At 44.3% G+C, this 18835-nt stretch overlaps 2 protein-coding genes across 6 annotated transcripts in view; both read left to right on the top strand.

Annotated features, from left to right (window-relative positions):
• The window catches only part of LOC119443837 (ankyrin repeat domain-containing protein 12-like), an 80444-nt gene extending 73853 nt beyond the window's left edge, over positions 1 to 6591 (top strand). The window contains 1 exon segment of the mRNA XM_049663097.1: positions 5576 to 6591. Coding sequence (XP_049519054.1) covers positions 5576 to 5755 — 180 coding nt within the window. The 3' untranslated portion in view covers positions 5756 to 6591.
• Positions 6592 to 9618: 3027 nt separating this feature from the next.
• Positions 9619 to 18835, top strand: part of LOC119464597 (uncharacterized) — a 91730-nt gene continuing 82513 nt past the window's right edge. For 2 of the 5 annotated variants that reach the window (XR_007467509.1, XM_037725628.2), the window contains exons 1-2: positions 9780 to 9965; positions 10369 to 10628. Coding sequence is in view for 4 of the 5 variants with exons in the window: in XM_037725628.2 (XP_037581556.1) it covers positions 10443 to 10628 (186 nt within the window). In the remaining variant the exon portion in view is untranslated. Of the gene's footprint in view, positions 9721 to 9779; positions 10054 to 10368; positions 10629 to 18835 lie in introns of those variants that run through there. The other 3 variants (XM_037725634.2, XM_049668896.1, XM_049668902.1) reach the window with 3 other exon arrangements.

Raw genomic sequence — 18835 nt, 5'->3', positions numbered from 1 at the left:
TTCACTTTTATATTCTGCTTGACACTGTAAACTTATTGGCTGTTGCATGAAAAATTCCCAACTCAAACATACAAAAAACAGCCAATTTCCCCATGATAAGGAAAGAGTAAAGCAATGTCCTGGTGGTGTGCAGTTGGTTGGAATGTCATCTACCAGAGATGGTCCTGCATTTAAATCTGGCATCATCCCTTTCATTCTTTTATTATATTTTGTTTATTGTGGACATGACATTGTCTGAGCTAACAGCACTTGACAGACCACAAATGCAGTTGGGAAGTGCCTGTAACGGTTAACGCTGTAAAGAGGGCATGCTTTGGTTGTTGCTAGAATGCAAAGGTCTTGTGTGACAATTGTTGCCATAATCAAAGTGAAGCATTTTAGAGAAATATCAAAACATTGTCAAAAGTTTTTATTATATCTTATTTATTTACTTATACTGACGTCTCAGAAAAGAGACATAGCAGGGGTAAGCATGTGCAGCCGTCATCTTTATGAAAGGGAATACACTAGCGCGTGACAGATAGCCTCGAAGCCCACATGTGGCACGGTGCCGCGGCGAGATGTGAAACGAAGAGGAGAGAGTTGTGCTGTTGCTTCTACTTGCTATACTCCCGTCACGAATGTATTTGTCTTTTTCCTACGCTTTCTTTTAACAGCGTAGCTGTTTAAGCCAGCTGTAATTTGTGGTGCGCATCAAGAAACTGCTGCGCCGTAGACATGCCAACCAGGCGACGCCACACAGACACGGCTCCGCCGAACTCCCGCCAGCTGCGCATTACTACGCATGCGCCGTGACGTCATCCCGGCGTGTCTGCGCTCGCAAGAAATACATAAATAAAACAAAATGAACCGTCTTGGCAAGGCAGGATTTAAACGCGAGTACCCACAATCCGAAGGCGAGCGTCATCACTCCGCTATACACCCACACTTGCAGAACGTGCATTGGGAACCATATGAATGCATTGTACTGATGATTGCAACACAACTTCCTTTGGGAGAGAGAAAAAGAAAAGGAGAGTGAGAGAAAGAAATACAGAAAGAAAGAGAGAGAAAAAAATTTTAAGCTTTCTTGGCGAGGCGGGATTTCAACCCAGGCACTCACTGTCTGAAGGCGAACGTCATACCCACTACGCTATACACCCACGCTTGCAGAGCTCCTAGCATAACCTAGCTACACGGGTATAGGCCTAGCTACAACCAAGTTTAAACCTCGACACAGCCTAGTTCAACCTAGCTACAACGAAGAGACACAATCAATCAGCCAGCTTCGCTGTGAGCTTTGCGCGGCCTAGTGCAAACTTTCGCCTTTTTTTTTTTTTATCCATCTTTTGTTGGGACATTTCAGCAAACGAGGATTGTTTTCGGTAAGGATTGCTGCTATCACAGGTTCGGAAGCATTCAAGACAAACGAAAAGCATAATAAGTTACCACAGACCAGACTTGCTTTTACTATTTCACGTGCCATTGATACAAGCGAAAATCATATATTAAGAGCACATGTCATCCTACGCGAAGATGCCGCGCGACTATGCGCTCAAGGCACTTAGCATGTATTCGTGGGCTTCGTTCACGTTCGGAAAAACACTTTTATGTAGTACGTATTAAGCAACAGAAAGCTGTATTGGGAGTTTTTTATGTTACTCTACAATTTTCTCATTTGCACTTTTCATCTAATTATAATATTTGAGAAGTTGCTTAATTAAGTAAGACTAATTATGTAATCGGGCAGTATGCAAAAATAGCCCGAGTATCTCCAAGCGATGGCAAATAACATTACCTTTGTTCTGTCCAGCTACGTGACGTTTGCATATTTTTAAATCTTGGTGCATAATAGTTGGGACATCCCTGTATATCTCTTATACGGCATTCCTTTACAGCAGCACAAAACTCAAGATACAGATATGACACATCTACGCAGGTTCAGCTATCATCGTAGTTTTCGTCAATCACTCCGGAAGATGCCATGCCATGATCACGCTATCAGTTATTAACAAAGTGCTCATGTCCGGTCGTCTGCCATACAACAGCGATAAAAAGAGAAGGAAAACTGCAACAGGGGGTGCCGACAATAGAAAGAATTGCACCGCTTTTTTCGTTTCACATCGCGCCACGGTGCTGTGCCACATGTGGGCTTCGAGGCTATCTGCCACGCGCTCGCATGTCCCCTTTCATAAAGATGAGGGCAAAACAGTGAAAAACCACTTCATTATAGGAAATACATTGTTGTAAAATCGAAACATGGGTAATCTAATACTGTTTTCAAAAAATCTAATCTGATAATCTAATTTGGTAATCTAATTACTGCTTTCAAAAGGAAAAATAGGGCATACACCAGTCCACATAAATGCAATTCTTAGAAGACCTGATCACCATGACCCCATGTCATAACTGGGCTTGTAATAACACCTTCTGTGCAAGGGAAATTTGGTATCTGCCATAATGTAGTATAGAGGAAACCCATACAGATTTCTCTGAGCAGAACTTTGGATGTGAAGTAAAATTCATCCTGACCCCACCCACTGGCGGAAGCTTTGCAGCTATGGCGTTGTGCTGCTAAGCACGAGGTGATGGGTTTGATTCCTGACAGTGTACTGTCAATTGGGTGCACGTTAAAGAAGCCCAGGTGGTCAAAATTAATCCTCATAATCATACCATCATTTTGGCATGTAACACCCCAGAGTTTAAGTTCATCTTGGCCTGCATGGATGCCAACTTTCCTTTTTGTGAATCTGCCTCCACCTTGCAGATTTCAGCAAAACTATATTGTTTATGATGTAACAGACTTGGGCCATCATTGTGACCGGTTATCATGAGCAGGCTGCACTGCAAATGGCACAACTATGTATCAGTAATTACTAAGCTTTGGCAATTTAGCTAACCTATACATTGGATTAGTGCATTTACTTCAAATAATAATTTCTTTTCACTGTGCAATTTTGTAGTGTAGGACTTAACCCTTTGCGGTCTGTTGTCTGGCAGGGCCTGACAACGCAACACGGCCATAGTAGTCCGCTGTCGGGCACCGCCCGACAAGGGTGTTCGGGGGTTAAGTTTCGCGGTTTTTCTCACTGCGATTCGTGCGCATTCTTTGTATACATGATGTGCCATCTCTTGAGGGACAAATAAACTTTGTTGAAGTTTACTTCTCTTTGCACTAGGGTGCAGCACAATGTTCGCACGGCTTCTGGATACCAGAGTGTTCTCACTAGAGCGCAGAACAGCACGTTCGCGCACAATAAACACGCTGCGCCTTCTCTTGAGGGATAAGTAAACTTTGTTTGTTGAAGTTTACTTCTCTTTGCACTAGGGTGCAGCACAATGTTCAGCATGGCTTCTGGATACTAGAGCGTTCTCACAAAAATTGGGAAAAAGCCGCAAGGCCATGAGGGGGCACGAGCAGCTGTGGAGTCTTTCACGGCGACACGGCCACGGGTGGGGTCTCGCCCCCATCGACGTGTCTCGCTTTTAGTCATCAGTAGGGTACTCAAATTAACCACAATGTCCCTCACACACAAACACGCTTTCGCATCGGCGGATTGCCGCAGCACACCCGCTGCTGATCCGACAGCCTACTTGAGACGACGGACAAGAGCCCGGCGCGCGTACTCGCGCGGCTCTCCAAAACCACTCGGCCAGTGCCAGGGACAGCTTTCGGCGCCGGAGCCGCAACAATTCTACTCGAGGCGGAAGACGAAGCCAGCAAGGGCCTGGCCGCAAGTGCGTTCAAGTTTCGAGACTTCAGTCCCTCGTCTGTCCGTAAATCCTCTTTCGACGTGCGGCGCCTTCCCAAAGCGCACAAGTCCCTTAACCGCGGAACGCGTCCGACGTAGCAAAGCCGCGTTTCCTCTCGTACTTCGCAGCAGCGCCGCCTTTCCCTCAGCGGCGGGCGAATAGCCTGCCAACATCGTCGCATTCAACCGCGATCTCGACATCTCGCGCGTCACGAGCAGGAGCCGACCGGCAGCCTCCGGCCCTGTGGGGCTCGGTGGCACTTGCCGCGGAGGACGGGAGGGCGTTATGGGCCACGGTTCCTATTGTACTTGGCAGCCACACCCTCGTACCGCCAGTTCCATGACCGACCGAATGCCGCGCCGTTCCTTCAGTACTTGGGCAGCAACATAGTCGGGTCGTTACTCCATACTCGCCGCAGGAAGCGACTGGCAGCCGCCAGCCTTTTCAGACTCGGCGGCGTTTGCCGCGGAGGACGGGAGAGCGCTTGCACCGCAGTTCCAACTATGAATGATGGATGGCAGGCAGCTTTAGCTCTCGACCGCCAGTTCCTTGACCGACCTCTACCGTTCCTCTCGTACTGGGCAAAGCGGTTCACTGAGAAGCGTGACCACTTTTTCATCGCGTGCGTTTTATGGTGGCACATTTAGTGAATGCTTCTAGAGGTTTCTATTGTCAATAGCTTTATTTTGAGGTGCACACAGCTGCAGAATCATGCTGAGAAAGAACAGCGACACCTGCAGTACCGCTGCAACCTCTTCCAATAGCTGGTGGGTGACGTGAGGGCTAGAGCCAAAAAACGGGGCCTGTCTGCGCGGAAGGATTGCAAGGAAATGCTAGATGGGAGGAGCCATTTCATCTACAAGCTCCCAGGCCGAAATAGCAAAGACTGTGCTGTTTGTAGCGATCGAAAAACAAACAGGCAGGAGGGAAACTGTGTTTGTCTGCAAAACCTGCAGTAACAACCCTGGCCTGCACCCAGAAAAATGCTTCGAGCGGTATCAAACGCTGCTACCGGTAGAGGAGTTGCCTGCAGAATGCAAAAGAAAAAATGAATATCCTATGAGTTTTTCGTCCGCAGTTTGTGGTTTTCATCGCGGCGCTATAAACTGGCAAAATAGTTTCAGACCGGGACAGCCGGAAAGTCGGTAAAAGTTTCGGACTGCAAAGTGTTAAAGAATACTCTACTAATGAATTTCACCAATAATTATCACCAGAACATACTAACTAATGGTTATTTATTTTCTAGTAAACTTTAATAGCCTGCAGGTGTCATTGTAAAATTTTCCCTCCTTATTTTGTTTAGCTGCAATCTTAAGATGTGAAATTCATTGAGGTTAACTGAAATTGTAATAATTGTTTGTGGGGGGCTTTTCTGTTTTTCGCCACACAGGTGGCCATTCGGCATATTATAGTAGTTGAATGAATGCATGCAGGCCTTTCTCGTGAAGAAATCGCATAAGCAGCCCGTGGAATTCATTAATTCATTGTCCATAATTGACTGTTCATAGTCTGTGGGCTGGTCTGTTCGTATTCTGGCACCTCTTAAAACGTTATCTCTTGGTTCTGTTCCTGGACACAGTCACTACAGATGGCGAGCACTCACTGCTGAAGCAGGGGCAGAGCACTTTAGGCACTTTACAGGGTCTTCAGGTGCTTGGCCCCAGGCTCAGATTATGGAAAGGGCAAGGGCCGCCCCCAGCCCACAGTTTCCAGAGAGAGTCATGTTTCAAATTTATGTACACTTGTTATGTAGATAAATTGTATCATTTGGACAAAAATTGCTAACCCTCTAACACACTGTGTGAGTGCTCACGTTTGATGTGTGTTTTTTGTTATGATGCAGGAAAAAATGCTACTTCGGCAGCACAATGAAGCAGAAAGCTTGCATGCTGTGCAGAAGTTGGATTGGGAGTGGAAGCTCAAAGAACTTGGCCTTTGTGAAGTCAAGGCAACACCTGTTATCGACGACATTTGCGTGCCCAGCGTGCATGTTAGTGACGAGTTTGATGTGCTGCCTGCATGACAAGGCCTACCAATGAAGATATGCCTGATGGACTGCTGTGGAAGTGTGTGTGAAGCTGAGAACCACAAAGACATTTTCTACACAGGAATAGTATTGATGGAACTGGGTAATTGTTGGTGTTTTAACACAACACGCTGGTTCACAAGACCTTACAATTTTTTAACAAACGTTCAGGAAGTGCATGGTCACCTGCTAGATAGGTGCAGTTTTACAGCTGCATTGGTGTGGGAATGAAAATAAAGCCCTGGTAACATGCTCTTACCTTTCCCTTGAAAAATGCAGGGTTCCACAAAATTTTGTACGGTGGTAATTGAGGCATGCTGCCAGCTCATCAATAGAATTTGCTGGACAACTTACTATTGTCTACTAAAAGCAGAATGGTTTGATGCAGGCATTCCACTGGTTGCCTGTTTATGAAACTTGTGATATTTGTTCGGAGTCCATTGTGCCATGGGTGATCATAACCATTCGAGCCTGGTTTTAAATTTTCCGTTTGCCAGGCATGGTAGTTTTAATGGGCAGATTCTTTTGTATCTAGATGTCACACTGTGGAAGTCACTGAATGTGAACTTGTTGCCCTTATGGGATCTTGCATGATGCTGTAGTTAATGAAAAAGTTTCTTTTATGGACAAAAGAATATTTCTGCTGTTTTAATATCTGATGTACCCATCAATGTTTTGAATGTTTACAGTTGTTTATAGGCAATGGCAGCATTGACAGTGTTCATCCCCATTTTTAGACATTTTTTTAATGGCATGTGTAAATAAACATTCTCACAGTAGTTGTCCCTTGCTTGTGTTAAATTACAGTGGCTGAATGCCATGCATCTGCTCATCGGTTGAGCTTACAGCTGCGAAGCTTTGGTGGCATTGGCCATACTCTTATCTCTTGCCAAGCAACATGCAGCGAATACATGTAAAATTCCTGGGGCTGCGTGTTGTAACAATCCATTACATTTTTCATTGTTTTCTTATTTGTTGCGCCAAGTTGCTGATGACATGATGAGGCACGGAGGTGCCTGGCTCTCGGTGGTGACGGGCCTCATCATGTCGCTATGTACTGTGGACCTCAAGTTGGTTCAGGCGGATAAGAAAGGAAGGTTTGTTCTCACACCTAGTACCATGCAGAACGAAAAGGCTGAGGCTGCCATTTCTGGCAACTTCAAAGTCGTCAACATCAAACCTACTATGTACAAAAAAGCTGGCGGCCGGCAAATTGTGTGAAGAGGCCAGACTAGAAAAGCTTGCGTCTTAAGAGTGAACTTTTCCAGGTCCTTCATGCAGAAGATGCTTTTAGGTGTACCATTCCACATCGTGTCCAAACGAGGCACTTTGCAGCACCTTGTAGGATGGCTCCTACAGCACTCCCTTTCTGTACTTTATGTAGACTAACCTTGCTTCATCAGGAAGCATCAAGCAGACCACCTTGGCCTGGTATGACAAATGCCTCATGGATAGCCTGCAATGAAAAGGCACTGCATGTGAAGGTATTCAGATATGTTGATTACGGTTTTTTTATTAATGGTAACGAACGTGACGCCTGGCTACATACTGGATAGACGATTTACATTGCAGCGCCCACCGACGCCGCAATGCGGGGACGCTAAGGTGTCTATTTATTGGACGCTATGTTTATTGCGATAGCAATTATATGGACACCACAGGTGTATTTCTGCCGTCGCCGTGAGGTTCCGTTTAAAGTCCACGGGCGATGAAATCGTCGCCGCGCGCCGTATGCTCTATGCGCGAGTGAAAGCGTGCGAGGGTGAGCTGGCGATCACGGCTCATTCTCCCGCATGCAAGCGAAGGAAGCGGGCTGTCTCCCAGACTCGTGCAACGCTCCAGAGGGAGAGGGGGAGCGCCGCCCGACTACGCCCGACCGACCAAGTGCGCCCGCCGGGCAGCGAGGCTAAGGGGGGGAGCTAAAGCGGGGGAGGCCGCGTGTAAAGCTTTAGCCGCGTGCAACGTCGCGCGCTCCCGCCCGGGCGGCTGTATCTTGAAAGCCATCTACGACGGGGGCCGAGTCCTTCCTCTCTGCACGGTGTTTTCGAGACGAAGGTCAATTCGCTCGCTGCAGCTGCCGCGCTTACTCGCTACAGCGTTTTGACAAAGTTTCCGCGGTCATCGAGTGAGATGCCTTCATGTTTGCTTGTGCGCGCTTCCCAGTTAAAAAAAAAAAAAAAGAAAAAAAAAACATTGAGTTCAGTTGAATTTTTCAATGGGACCCAACTGGTTCCAATTGGGCTTTATGAGAACTTCAGTTGGTTCCAATTGGACATCACTGGAGCTTGGTATGCCAGTTGGTCTTAACTGGGAAGTCGCTAAGTAATCTCGCGAAACAACAGAATAGTTGATAATAATAATAGTATCACAATTGTTAGTTTTAAAGTAAAAGATCTTTGTATTTTGGTGTGATATCAATGGAAAGAATTGTAAAAGTACTGAAAGTTGGCGAGTTGGTAGCTATTCATCTTGAAACTGCCCACGCACACAAGAAACGAGGACAATAAGGCAAAGGTAATAAGGTAGCGCCTGTCTGTTACCTTTGCCTTGTTGTCCTCGTTTCTTGTGTGCGCGCTGCAGTTTCAAGATGGAGAGAAACATTTAGCTTTCTGTCAAGTTGAAAATGTATCTTGAAATTTTAGCAATTTCTCATGAACCACTGGCACGTACCTGACATGCATCTCTCATAGTGAATATTGGTGAGTATTGGGTATGTCAATGAAGATAATTGCCGTAGTGTATTCATGCACGAGTATGCTTCTCGAAAGGAGATTCAAGTGAATCCGTGTCATATCAAGGTTAGGGCCTATCTAGGCTTTTTTTTTTTTTTTTCCTTCATTTTAATGAGGGAAAGGAAAGGTCGCATGCAGCGAGTCCAGTTCAGAGACCAATTAGGTCCAATTGTGTTTAAAAAAAAAAAAAAACAATTGGTCCTGTACGTTTACAAGTTTATACGGCCGTTATCATTACTCTAGTTTGCTATCGCAATCAATGCTTCGAGACTGCGACTTTTTTTCTCTTAATTCCTTTGCCATGTCATCGACACCGAGAATTTTCGCTATGCAGTACGGTTCATTGCTATCTATTTTTGATTATTTTGCATCTGTCATGTTTTTCAACGCCTTTGGAAAGCCAGACAGTGAGTACAGAATAGAAATTTTCCCCCATACCTTTGTGCTACTCTCTAGAGAGAGAGTAGCACAAAGGTATGGGCGAAAATTTCTATTCTACTATGCATATTACTGACTGGCGTGTAATGAAATATGGTTGAGTCATTTGAATCTCTCTTTTTTTTTATTATGTTTTTTCATAAGCCAGCGCATAAACTTGGTATTGTACTATGTTTCAGTACACAATTATGCATTAAAAGCTGTACTTGGCTCGAAAACGTGCACTTCAGTTTGATTTCACGGAATTCCTAGGGCATGTTGTGCAGACAGCCAGACACGTGTATTTTGCGTCCTAACCTTCTATAGCTACGCTCTTTAAAAAGTTTGCATCCTTTGGTGCTTATCTTGCAAGAATAATCGTCATATGCCTTGCTTGAAAGTTCTGCGCTCGCTGCTTTCCTGTCGAGAATGCAAAGTCACGTTGATAACGCGCGCGCCGTTTGTGTATTGGAACAAGCAAATTGACTGGAAGTACTGGGCACGCAGCGTTAAGAAAGCATATGTGGGCAAGATGATTATTGTTGTGGGACAAGACAAGCCACAAAGGGTGCGAACTTTTTAAGAGTGTAGGCTACACTCATAAAAAAGTTTGCACCTTTTGGCCAACTCCTCTGCTCGATTCCGGTCGTGCTCGATTCTATGCCGCTCTCGTTTCGGTATGTTTCGCCGGCGCTTCGATAGATGGCGCACAGGTCGCTGGCGATAAATATAGCTTTTAAAAAAAAGTTTTCAACTGAAGCAACTAAAGCTGTGAACGTCGCTTCGCATAATTTGCTTGATATACATGCTAAGGTAGTGTATCACTATACGGCTGTGTGATTCATAGTTTAGTTTGTGGTGATGGTGCTAGATAAGCCTAACAAATGCTCGCGGCACCAACGTCCCCAACGTATCGGCAACTTCTGTATTCTCCGTGTCGATCAGTAGTAGTGGGGCGTTGACTGCCCAAAATACAGTCTCATGGTATTACATGTAATAGCAAATTAAACGGCTGTTATGAAGAATTTTGTTCCTAGGGGCCATCAGTTTTAAATCTGGTGAGGTTTCGAACTTTCCGTATTTGTTGAAGCATGTTGCCTTCAGCGAATAACATGTTATTTTGAAAGCATGGACATGGCAATACTGGTATGATACTTCGACATCACAGCGCGAAGTCTTCTATTCAGACAACTCGTTCGCGCAACGTTCTTTGTCTTGTGCATTGACAATGTCTATTTCCTCCGACTTGCAAGGCGCTGTCATCGTGCTAACGTTTATTGTGGTTGCTGAAAACCGCGTGGGTGTGTTTTTCTTGCGAATCAACATATTGGGATTTGTGTCGTATGATGTCGACTTGTTTCCTCCATTCACTTCTTCAGGTCGCCGCTGCAGCTGTTAGTGCAGTGTGTGTTGGGAGCTGTGGTTTATTGGTTTATCGTCGTTATCTTGTTTTCTATGCAGCTATGGAAACGATCGTCTCGAGGAGTCTGCTGAGTGATGTTTAGTGCTGCTGCAACGTTACCTCACTCGTACTAATGGCAAACCTAAGGCGACACTTCAATTTCGGTTCTCACAAGAGTGGATCCGTCAACACATTTGGGCTGTCACATGGCAGTCAGTCAAACTCTGAAGGCATCGCATTTCCCGACCATGCATTTAGCAGGTCGGCATTTATGAATGAAGTCTGCAGCTTCCTCGACCACTGTTCGGCGTATATACAGGTAAGGTGAGCTCAAAGCTATGTCTGAAAAGTAATATAATGTATGTCATTTTCACGCTAGCTGTCGTACTTTCGTGATCACACAGGACTGAACGGCATACACTGTAGTGATGCAGTTAAGCGTGCTTGCTTTAATCTGTTTTGAGTGACAAGTCTCGCTGCACTGACCACTGCCGACTTCGACGTTAATCTTGTGCCCTGTTCACTGCATCAAGCCGTCCGCACTGTCAAGCTCTTTTATACGTAGGCGCGATCGTGACCTACAGCTTGTTCTTGTTTCAGTCGGGATTAGTCGGTTAAATAGGAGTATTTTGGAAACAGTTTGGAGTGTACATGCGAACACATCAGAAATTACTTTTTCATAGTCATTGCTGTTCTTGCGCGCAGAAATAGGTGCATTATTTTCAGCTTGTCGCACAGGGAATTCCTTTAAAGACGAACAAATCAGGGATAAGCTAAACACTTCTTTGCGCTTGCATTTACATGTTCATTATGCTTAATTCTGTTAAAATGAACTTATAGCTATACAGATTTCCATAGACCATACATGTTCACATTGAAAAGATGCAACTATAATTTTTGGAGCTCGATTTTCCAGAAAAGGGTTTCAAAATGTCCTAACAATTGGGGAAAAAAATGTGATTGCATATTTCCAGGAATGCACATGCAGTGGTGATGTTCACCTGTTAAATTTTTTTGTAATGAAGTTTTATATACTTCAAACATTGGTTTAGGATAAAACTTGCAGCTGGTGCTCATTTTTCTATATAAAGCCATCCGTCATGGGAGTACGCATTAGTTATGTGCGCATAAAATTGAATTCCATGAAACTTTTTTATAGTTAGCATGTTGCAGATGATGTTCAGTTTGACCAAATTACTCTGCTCGCAGAATTCACCGTTTGTCATGGCCACTAGACATGTACTTTACAGTAAATATTCACCCTTTACCTCCCAAAGACATGTTCAGCACGTCCACACACTTTGTACGCCCTCTACCGTGGACGAGCTGGGGTTGTCAGCGGCAAAAGGTCCCAATTTCTCTTACCAAAGACGATCTGAGCAATCCCATGCGTGTAGTTCTCTCTTTCATGCTGAGATTTTGAACATTGCTGACAAAAAAAATGGCGGCAGTGTTGTGCGAAGAAGCCGACTTTCTCCTGTACTTAAATAATTTTTTTTGTGTGTGTTCTGCAGTAAAGAATATTGTTTTGAATACATTTGTGTTTATTATTGCGCCGATTACAAAGAGCACACACACACACAAAAAATTGGTACTTTGGAAATGTTTTTTCAAAAATAATTCTGGGAGGTAAATGGTTAATTGATGCATAATTAGGGCGCTGCATTTGTGCAGAGTCTTGCTGGTCTGTAATCAGGGACGAATCAGGCTTCTGCTAAAAGATGTGTGTTTCCTTTCGCCTCTTGTATTCTTTCTGATGTAACTTTTTTCTCTCTCCCCCCTCAAAAAATAATCTACACCCGTGAGCAAAAGTACAGACCACAGGGTCGCCGAAAAAACTGAATTTCTTCAAAATTAACAAGCATCAACTGGAATTAATGGGTACACTGAAATGCTTGCAATGCCGAGTTTGGACTGCAGTCGTCAATTTCAAGTTGCGTTCACAGGCAGAGAAAGAAAACGGCTTTATCGCGCAAACCCTGGTCCGTATACTTTTGCTCACAGGTGTACATCTTCATAAACGAACGAATTCTGGAGTTTATGTGCCAAAAACATGATCTGATTATGAGGCATGCTATAGGGGGAGGGACTGCAGATTACTTTTGACCACCTGGTTTTCTTTAATGTGCGTCAAATGCGCGGTGCGGTACACAAGTGGTTTTGTATTCCGCCCTCATCAGAATGCGGCTGCCACAGCCAGCATTGAAACTGCCCCATGCTCAGAAGTGCGGCACCATAGCCACTGAGCTATTGTAGCGGGTAATTCTTTTAAATATTCGTGAAGGGCTGCACCGAGAAACCATCTTCCAATTCATCTGTTTTTTTTTTAATTTTCTTTTTATTGATTACCATTTTTCACTGACATAAATAGTGAAAAGACTGATAATTAACAGGATGGTGATTCCTTCCAAGATAAGTTGTAGAAGTTACTACTGCTGTGAAGTCAGTTATACATCAGTGAGCTTTATTTACATTATCAGCCCTTTACTGGGTTTTTTTTTTTTCCAGTTTGTATAGTCTCTTCCCCCTCTCTGATAGGCTGATTACTCAGTGAGAGCACTGAAAGTGGAATGAGAATGGAAAAACTGAATCAGGGGGGGGGGGGGGGGGGCACTTTGGGATGTTCATACATTCACCACTGCGCACTGGTGTGAAGCTAGTGCACATAGCATGATGAGAGGTGCAAGACGATTATTCTGGGGTCTTCTTTCAGTGGCTTCTCTTTCAGTGCAAGATGCATCACAAGTGTGGGGACAGATTTGGCATCGTTTTCAAAATACAGTGAGCGCTCATGGCGCCAGAGTAGCGGGCGTCGTCTGTTCATCAATGACGCCAACGTTACCATATACGGAAACAAAGTGCTGCATGAGTGGGGTCTGTGACAGCCTGGAAGACACTGGTATCTTCAGTCTTTATTAAAACTTCCGGGACATGAAAATCCTTTATGCACAGTGTTTTAGATGATCGTTGCACAGGGCACGATGCTTTTTGGATATTGATCACATTGGACAGCTTGACTGGTTTCCATCAGTGTTGTACACATTTCATTACTAAGAAAGAATTGTCGAAACACATCCTTGAGCTCTTTTGATTGATGAGATAATGCCTGGAAGCAGCTCATTCCTGACTGGTGGTCTGTGTAGATTTTTCTGGCTCCATTTTTTTTTTTTTTTTGTACTGCAAGTTTCGTCATCACTAACTGCTGCTTACACACCAGTGTGCTGGTCTCAGTAGCCGGATGGTGTTTGCCAGACATTATAGTCTTTCTTTATCATTGTTTGCTTAGATGCAATTTCTTCAACCTTATTGAAGAATTATAAGGTAACCTCATAATTTAATTATGCAATCACCTAAACAAAGAGGTGCATTCATGAATTATTTATTCTCGCTTAAGGTCAAATTCTTTTGTCATGCAGTGTCTGAGTGAAGTTCTCAACATGTCTTGAAACAGTTGCACCTCCATTGCTTGCAACATCTGCAGCTCTCACATCCACTCTTGCATTCAAAATTGCAGTGGAGCCAAGTATCCATCAACATATCTTTATTTTATTGCCCCTTCATCTTTTTCTGCTTTGATGTCCAATGGTACACTTCACTGTTGTCTCCTTTTCTTATAGTATTCACTCGTACCTAGAATTTTGCTCTGTTGTATGTGGAGAATGCAATATTTGAGCAAAACTATTCAAACTGATTGTTGCTGCCATGTTATGGTTATCTACCATATCACTTACTAAACGTTTATTCAGCTAAATTTGACCCATTGTGGTGGCTTAGTGGCTATGGTGTTGCACTGCTAAGCACGAGGTCGCAGGATCCAATCCTGGCTGTGGGGACCTCATTTCGATAGGGGCGAAGTGCAAGAATGTTCGTGTACCATGCATTGGATGCACGTTGAAGAACCCCAGGTGGTCAAAATTAATCAAGAGTTCACTTCGGTGTGCTCTCGTAATTAGATCGTGGTTTTTGGCACCTAAAACCCCAGAATTAATTTTTCTTTAAGCTAACTTTAAGAGCTCATCAATAGTTTCAGCAGCATGTAGCTCAGTGGCTATGGTGTTTTGCTGCTGAGCACAAGATCGCAGGTTAGATCCTGGCCATGATGGCCATGTTTCAAAGGGCAGAATGCAAAAACGTTTGTGTGCAGTGCTTTGAGTGCACGTTAAAGAACCCCAGAAGTTCAAAATAATCAGAGCCCTCGACTAGAGCACTGCACGGGCCTTTTTTTTCCTGGCCTGAGCCCGAAAGTGTCATGCTTTGGTCCGCTCGAGCCTGGCCCGGTGATTTTAAACCTGACCCGTACCCGGCCTAGGGCGTGAAAGGTTAAAGCCTGGCCTGGCTTGATTTGACCCATTAGCCCTTCAGTCTATTGGCCGCGAGATCGGGCTATAGGTGGCAGCACTGTACCTACGTTAGTGTGGGTGGTCGGTTGGCGGCGAGCATTGAAATGTATACAGCGGTACTTCGCTGTGAGCGATTTGGGCCGAATATTTGGTAATGAAATGCAGTGTACTGTTGTTATATGGCCAAATTCCATATTGTTGCATGAAACACATTGAACATTCCTACTATGCATGAAATGAGCGCAAAACGCAGTTTCTGTTCTCGTACATGCATGGTGCTTTTTGTTCATGTTCAGCTTGCGTTCAGCCTATTCTGTTGGCATTCCAGCTGTTGGTCAACTCATTTTTTTGCTATTCTTGCAGTGGTTATAAAAATGCCTGTATTCTTGTACAGTGAAGTTAAAGCAGCCAGTTACTGACTCTACTTCACCACTTCTCTGCATGCACAGCTTTTTACTTCTTTTTGGATTCTCTGTCAAATAAAAATTTTGTAGTAAGTTAAACAAGTTACGCCACTATGAGAGGCAGCACAGTGGCAAAATCATCATGTGCCTTCACACACTTTGCTTTTTTTTTCGCGGTAACACTAAAAACCTAGCATTTCAGCACAAGGATAAATTTTTGCAGATAGGTGCATCATAATTGTGCGAACAGTGTTTCTTTTTTTAAGAGCCAGCCTAATTACATTGTTTTCTTTATTTGTGAAAATAATGTCCGCTACCTTCAGTCAACACCACTCGCGCATTATGTTAGCCGCCAGCCACTCAGCTTTACGATGTCGTGTGCCTAGCGATTGAAAGGTTACACGTGATCCTCTTGTAATACTCTATTTCCGCTTACCTTTTGTAGCAGAAAATTTACTTATGAAGTAAAATTATTTCTGCGTCGTGGGATATCCACATAATAGAAGGGCACCTCAGGAACAGCTAAGCTATGATGGTCCCGTAACCACTAAGTGACAGTCATGCAATTATATTCTCAAGGCCAGTTGTTTCCTGCGACATCATATGAGCGCTTAAGATTTTCTGTCCTACTGCCGAGTGCTTTCGCACCACCTCGTTCATGTTTCGTGGTAGCACAGACATTGTGCAATGATCAAGAAATTTGCTAAAAGGTTTCGCTAAAATGCCGCATTCAAGTATCGCATCAACCACTTCATTTGTGTAAAATAACGCCAAGTGTTTTTGTTTTTGTGGATTGCTTGAGTCTCAATGCAACAATAGAATTTCAATAACTGTGACGAACGGAGGGTTCAATGATCACACATCGCGCTTTCGACACACGCAGTCACTGATTTTGTTGCAGTGCAAAGACTATGGTGCTAAGCCATTTAAATAAGTCTTTACATCGTCAAAAAATGCATACTGCCAGTTACGGCTGTGCTACAACCATGGAACAAGCAGACTTTATACGGCGCACATGTAAATAAGTAGCGGCTAGCAGACGACACAATGCGCCATCCACACTATCAGGGTTCAGCCAGTGTCTGCTAGGCTGCGACTTAGCTCGATCTCGCGGCGAATAGGAAGCTGGGCCAAGTTCTCACTTATTGTGAAGATAATCATGGGATCAGCAGGTGCCCAGGTGGTCTTTAAGCTGAACATTCAATTTTTATTGCTTTATTTGGCGGCATTATAATGGTGTCAATATTACAGTTGACAATTCAGACATCCTTGTTTCGTTATATATGTTGGACTCTGTCTACTGTTGTCTTATCATGTAGGGTGTTAAGCACAGTGTATGTGCAGCGTAGGCAACATAGTTTTTTTTTTTTGTCAGATTGGGATATGATATGACCGTTTTTTCACGTAAATTCGCAGGGAACCCACGTAGTGCTAGAAAAACATATACAAGGCTGTGACCACAAGGGTTTTGGTCGCTTAACATAACATTCTTTAAAAAAATCCACTGTGAGAGTAAAGTTTTCTGCATTCTATTTTCTTTTAGAGTGCAGCTCTTAGGTGCCCGTTCATGCGGCAAGCGTCAGCGTCCTACCTCATAACGCCAGAGTAGCGCGCGTCGTCTGTATGCTAACAAAGCGCTGCATGAGTGCAGGTTGTCTGCGATGGCTGTTGTGAATCGCGCCCACGCATCACCCACACGTCATCTACGCGCTGCCTCTCACGATCTCCTGATTAGCAAGTCAGTCGCGCCACACTTCACTCTGTTTGCAATGTCCGCATGAGACAAATTGTCCATGCCCGCCAATATATAGTGAAATGAAAATACGTACACAGCTGCGCTCAAATTTCGTATTAGGGAGTATTGTAATCGTCGGTGAATTTTTTTTCACATCCCTCTCACCAATGTTGCCAAATTCTGTGGCATCTGCGCAGGCTTTATCTAATACCCATGTCACACGGGCACTCGAAAGTCTTTTGAGCAAAAAGACTTCTCCCGAAAAATAATTTCACCCGCAGACACACGACAGGGAGTGATCTCTTTTTCACAAGTGCAGTTCGTCGATCTCCTTTATGGCCGAAAAGGAGTAGCCTCGAAACCAGTGGGCGCCAGCAATTATCATACTGTTACGTTGCGGAAGTCACATATACAGGTGTATTTACAATATCTACAAGAGATGCAACGATACATAAGCAAGATGGCTGGTGAGACCGATTCTACCTCTACACATCAAATCGTCTTTTACGGACTGTCGCTACTCTTGGTTGCACCGTAACATAACCCCTGCCTGCGAAGGTGCCGTCTCAGCGCTAACTGTATGGGAGTTGAACTTGCGGCAAAGGAAAGTTTCAGCCGGGACACATGCGCGTCAGTGGGGACACGCGCGTCCAGCGGAGCGATCTCGTAGTTCACATTGCCAAGCTGACGCATTATCGTGTAGGGCCCTGTGTAGCGTGGCAGCAGCTTTTCAGACAAGCCGACGCAGTGACAAGGTGTCCATAGGAGCACAATGGAGCCATGAGGAAATCGAACGTCCCGATGTTGGCTGTCATACCAGATATTCTGTGCGGCCTGAGACTCAGTGAGCCAGGAGCTGGTGATCTAGTGCACCATGTGAGCCCGGGCGAAGACGTCTTCAGCATATGCAGTGGGAGTGTTTGTCAAGGAATGAAGTAGTGGCGTCAAAGGGCAAAGTAGGGTGCGAACAGAAGGTAAAAGGGGGAAAAGCAGTGGTCTCGTGACGGGACGAATTATAGGTGAAGGTCACGAAGAAAAGCTGTCCAAATCACTGTGGTTGTCAGAAACGTACATAGACAGCATTTCTGTCAACGTGTGATTGAGCCGCTCCGTGAGGCCAATTGTCTGCGGGTGGTAGGTGGTGGAAAGCTTAAACAATGTATTAAACAAAATAAGCAAATGCGTATTTTTCTATTGAGCCTATTGCCTAGGCTCATCATAAAAAATAATCTTATGTCTTACAGAAGGTGGAGTAAACCCAGTAATTCTCATTCTCTCGTAAGCAGGTCGAACGGGTTGGGGATGTCACGTGATGACGCTTACAGACGCGCGCCGCACGGACGAGAAAAACTGCGCACGCGGCATCGTGAGCATCCAATTTATTCGAAAAACGTGTAATACAATAAGTTTTCACATTATATTGCAAAATACATCAGTTTATTTTGGCCAATTTTGTTTCGAACGCTAGCACCACGCTTTCAGTAGTATGTCCAGAAGGAAACACTAAAAAGAGATAGTTGTGCCATGTGTCTGCTGCGCAACACCTCTTCAATAAAAAGTACTTCACTCGGTAAAAGACCACTTACGGGAAAGAGTTTTTGCGTGCTCGTGTGATAGAGGTATAAGTATTTATCTAAGAACATTGGACACTTGAAAGTCTAAATTTAATTAATCCGGTGTTGGCGTTGTTGTCCATTAAAGAAAATTATATTTAGGTACATGTATATGCCACGCTTTGCTATCATTGAAGTTGCTTGTCTTGCATTCTTGACAAAGTTATTCCTCGGAATTTTGAAAATGACATCTCGCAAACAAATGTCATGAAACAAAACACCGTCAGTGCATGCCTTTTATGTTAAATCAGCTCAGACTGAAATATTAAAAGTGTGAAACAATAACGGAAATCTGAAAATGATGTAACTTTTTGGCACGACTGTGCACTATCTCTGGGATCGGCCCACGCAAGAGGCCGCGTTTCTACCAGAAAGCTTGCCTTTGTGCATAGCGTTCGCCGCAAGCGTTTTCTGATAAACATTACGGTTACATA

The sequence above is a fragment of the Dermacentor silvarum genome, chromosome 1 (assembly GCF_013339745.2).
Source record: "Dermacentor silvarum isolate Dsil-2018 chromosome 1, BIME_Dsil_1.4, whole genome shotgun sequence".
NCBI classification, from domain to species: Eukaryota; Metazoa; Arthropoda; class Arachnida; order Ixodida; family Ixodidae; genus Dermacentor; species Dermacentor silvarum.
Note: the sequence above shows the minus strand (reverse complement) of the source record. Positions and strands in the feature narration are given on the sequence as shown.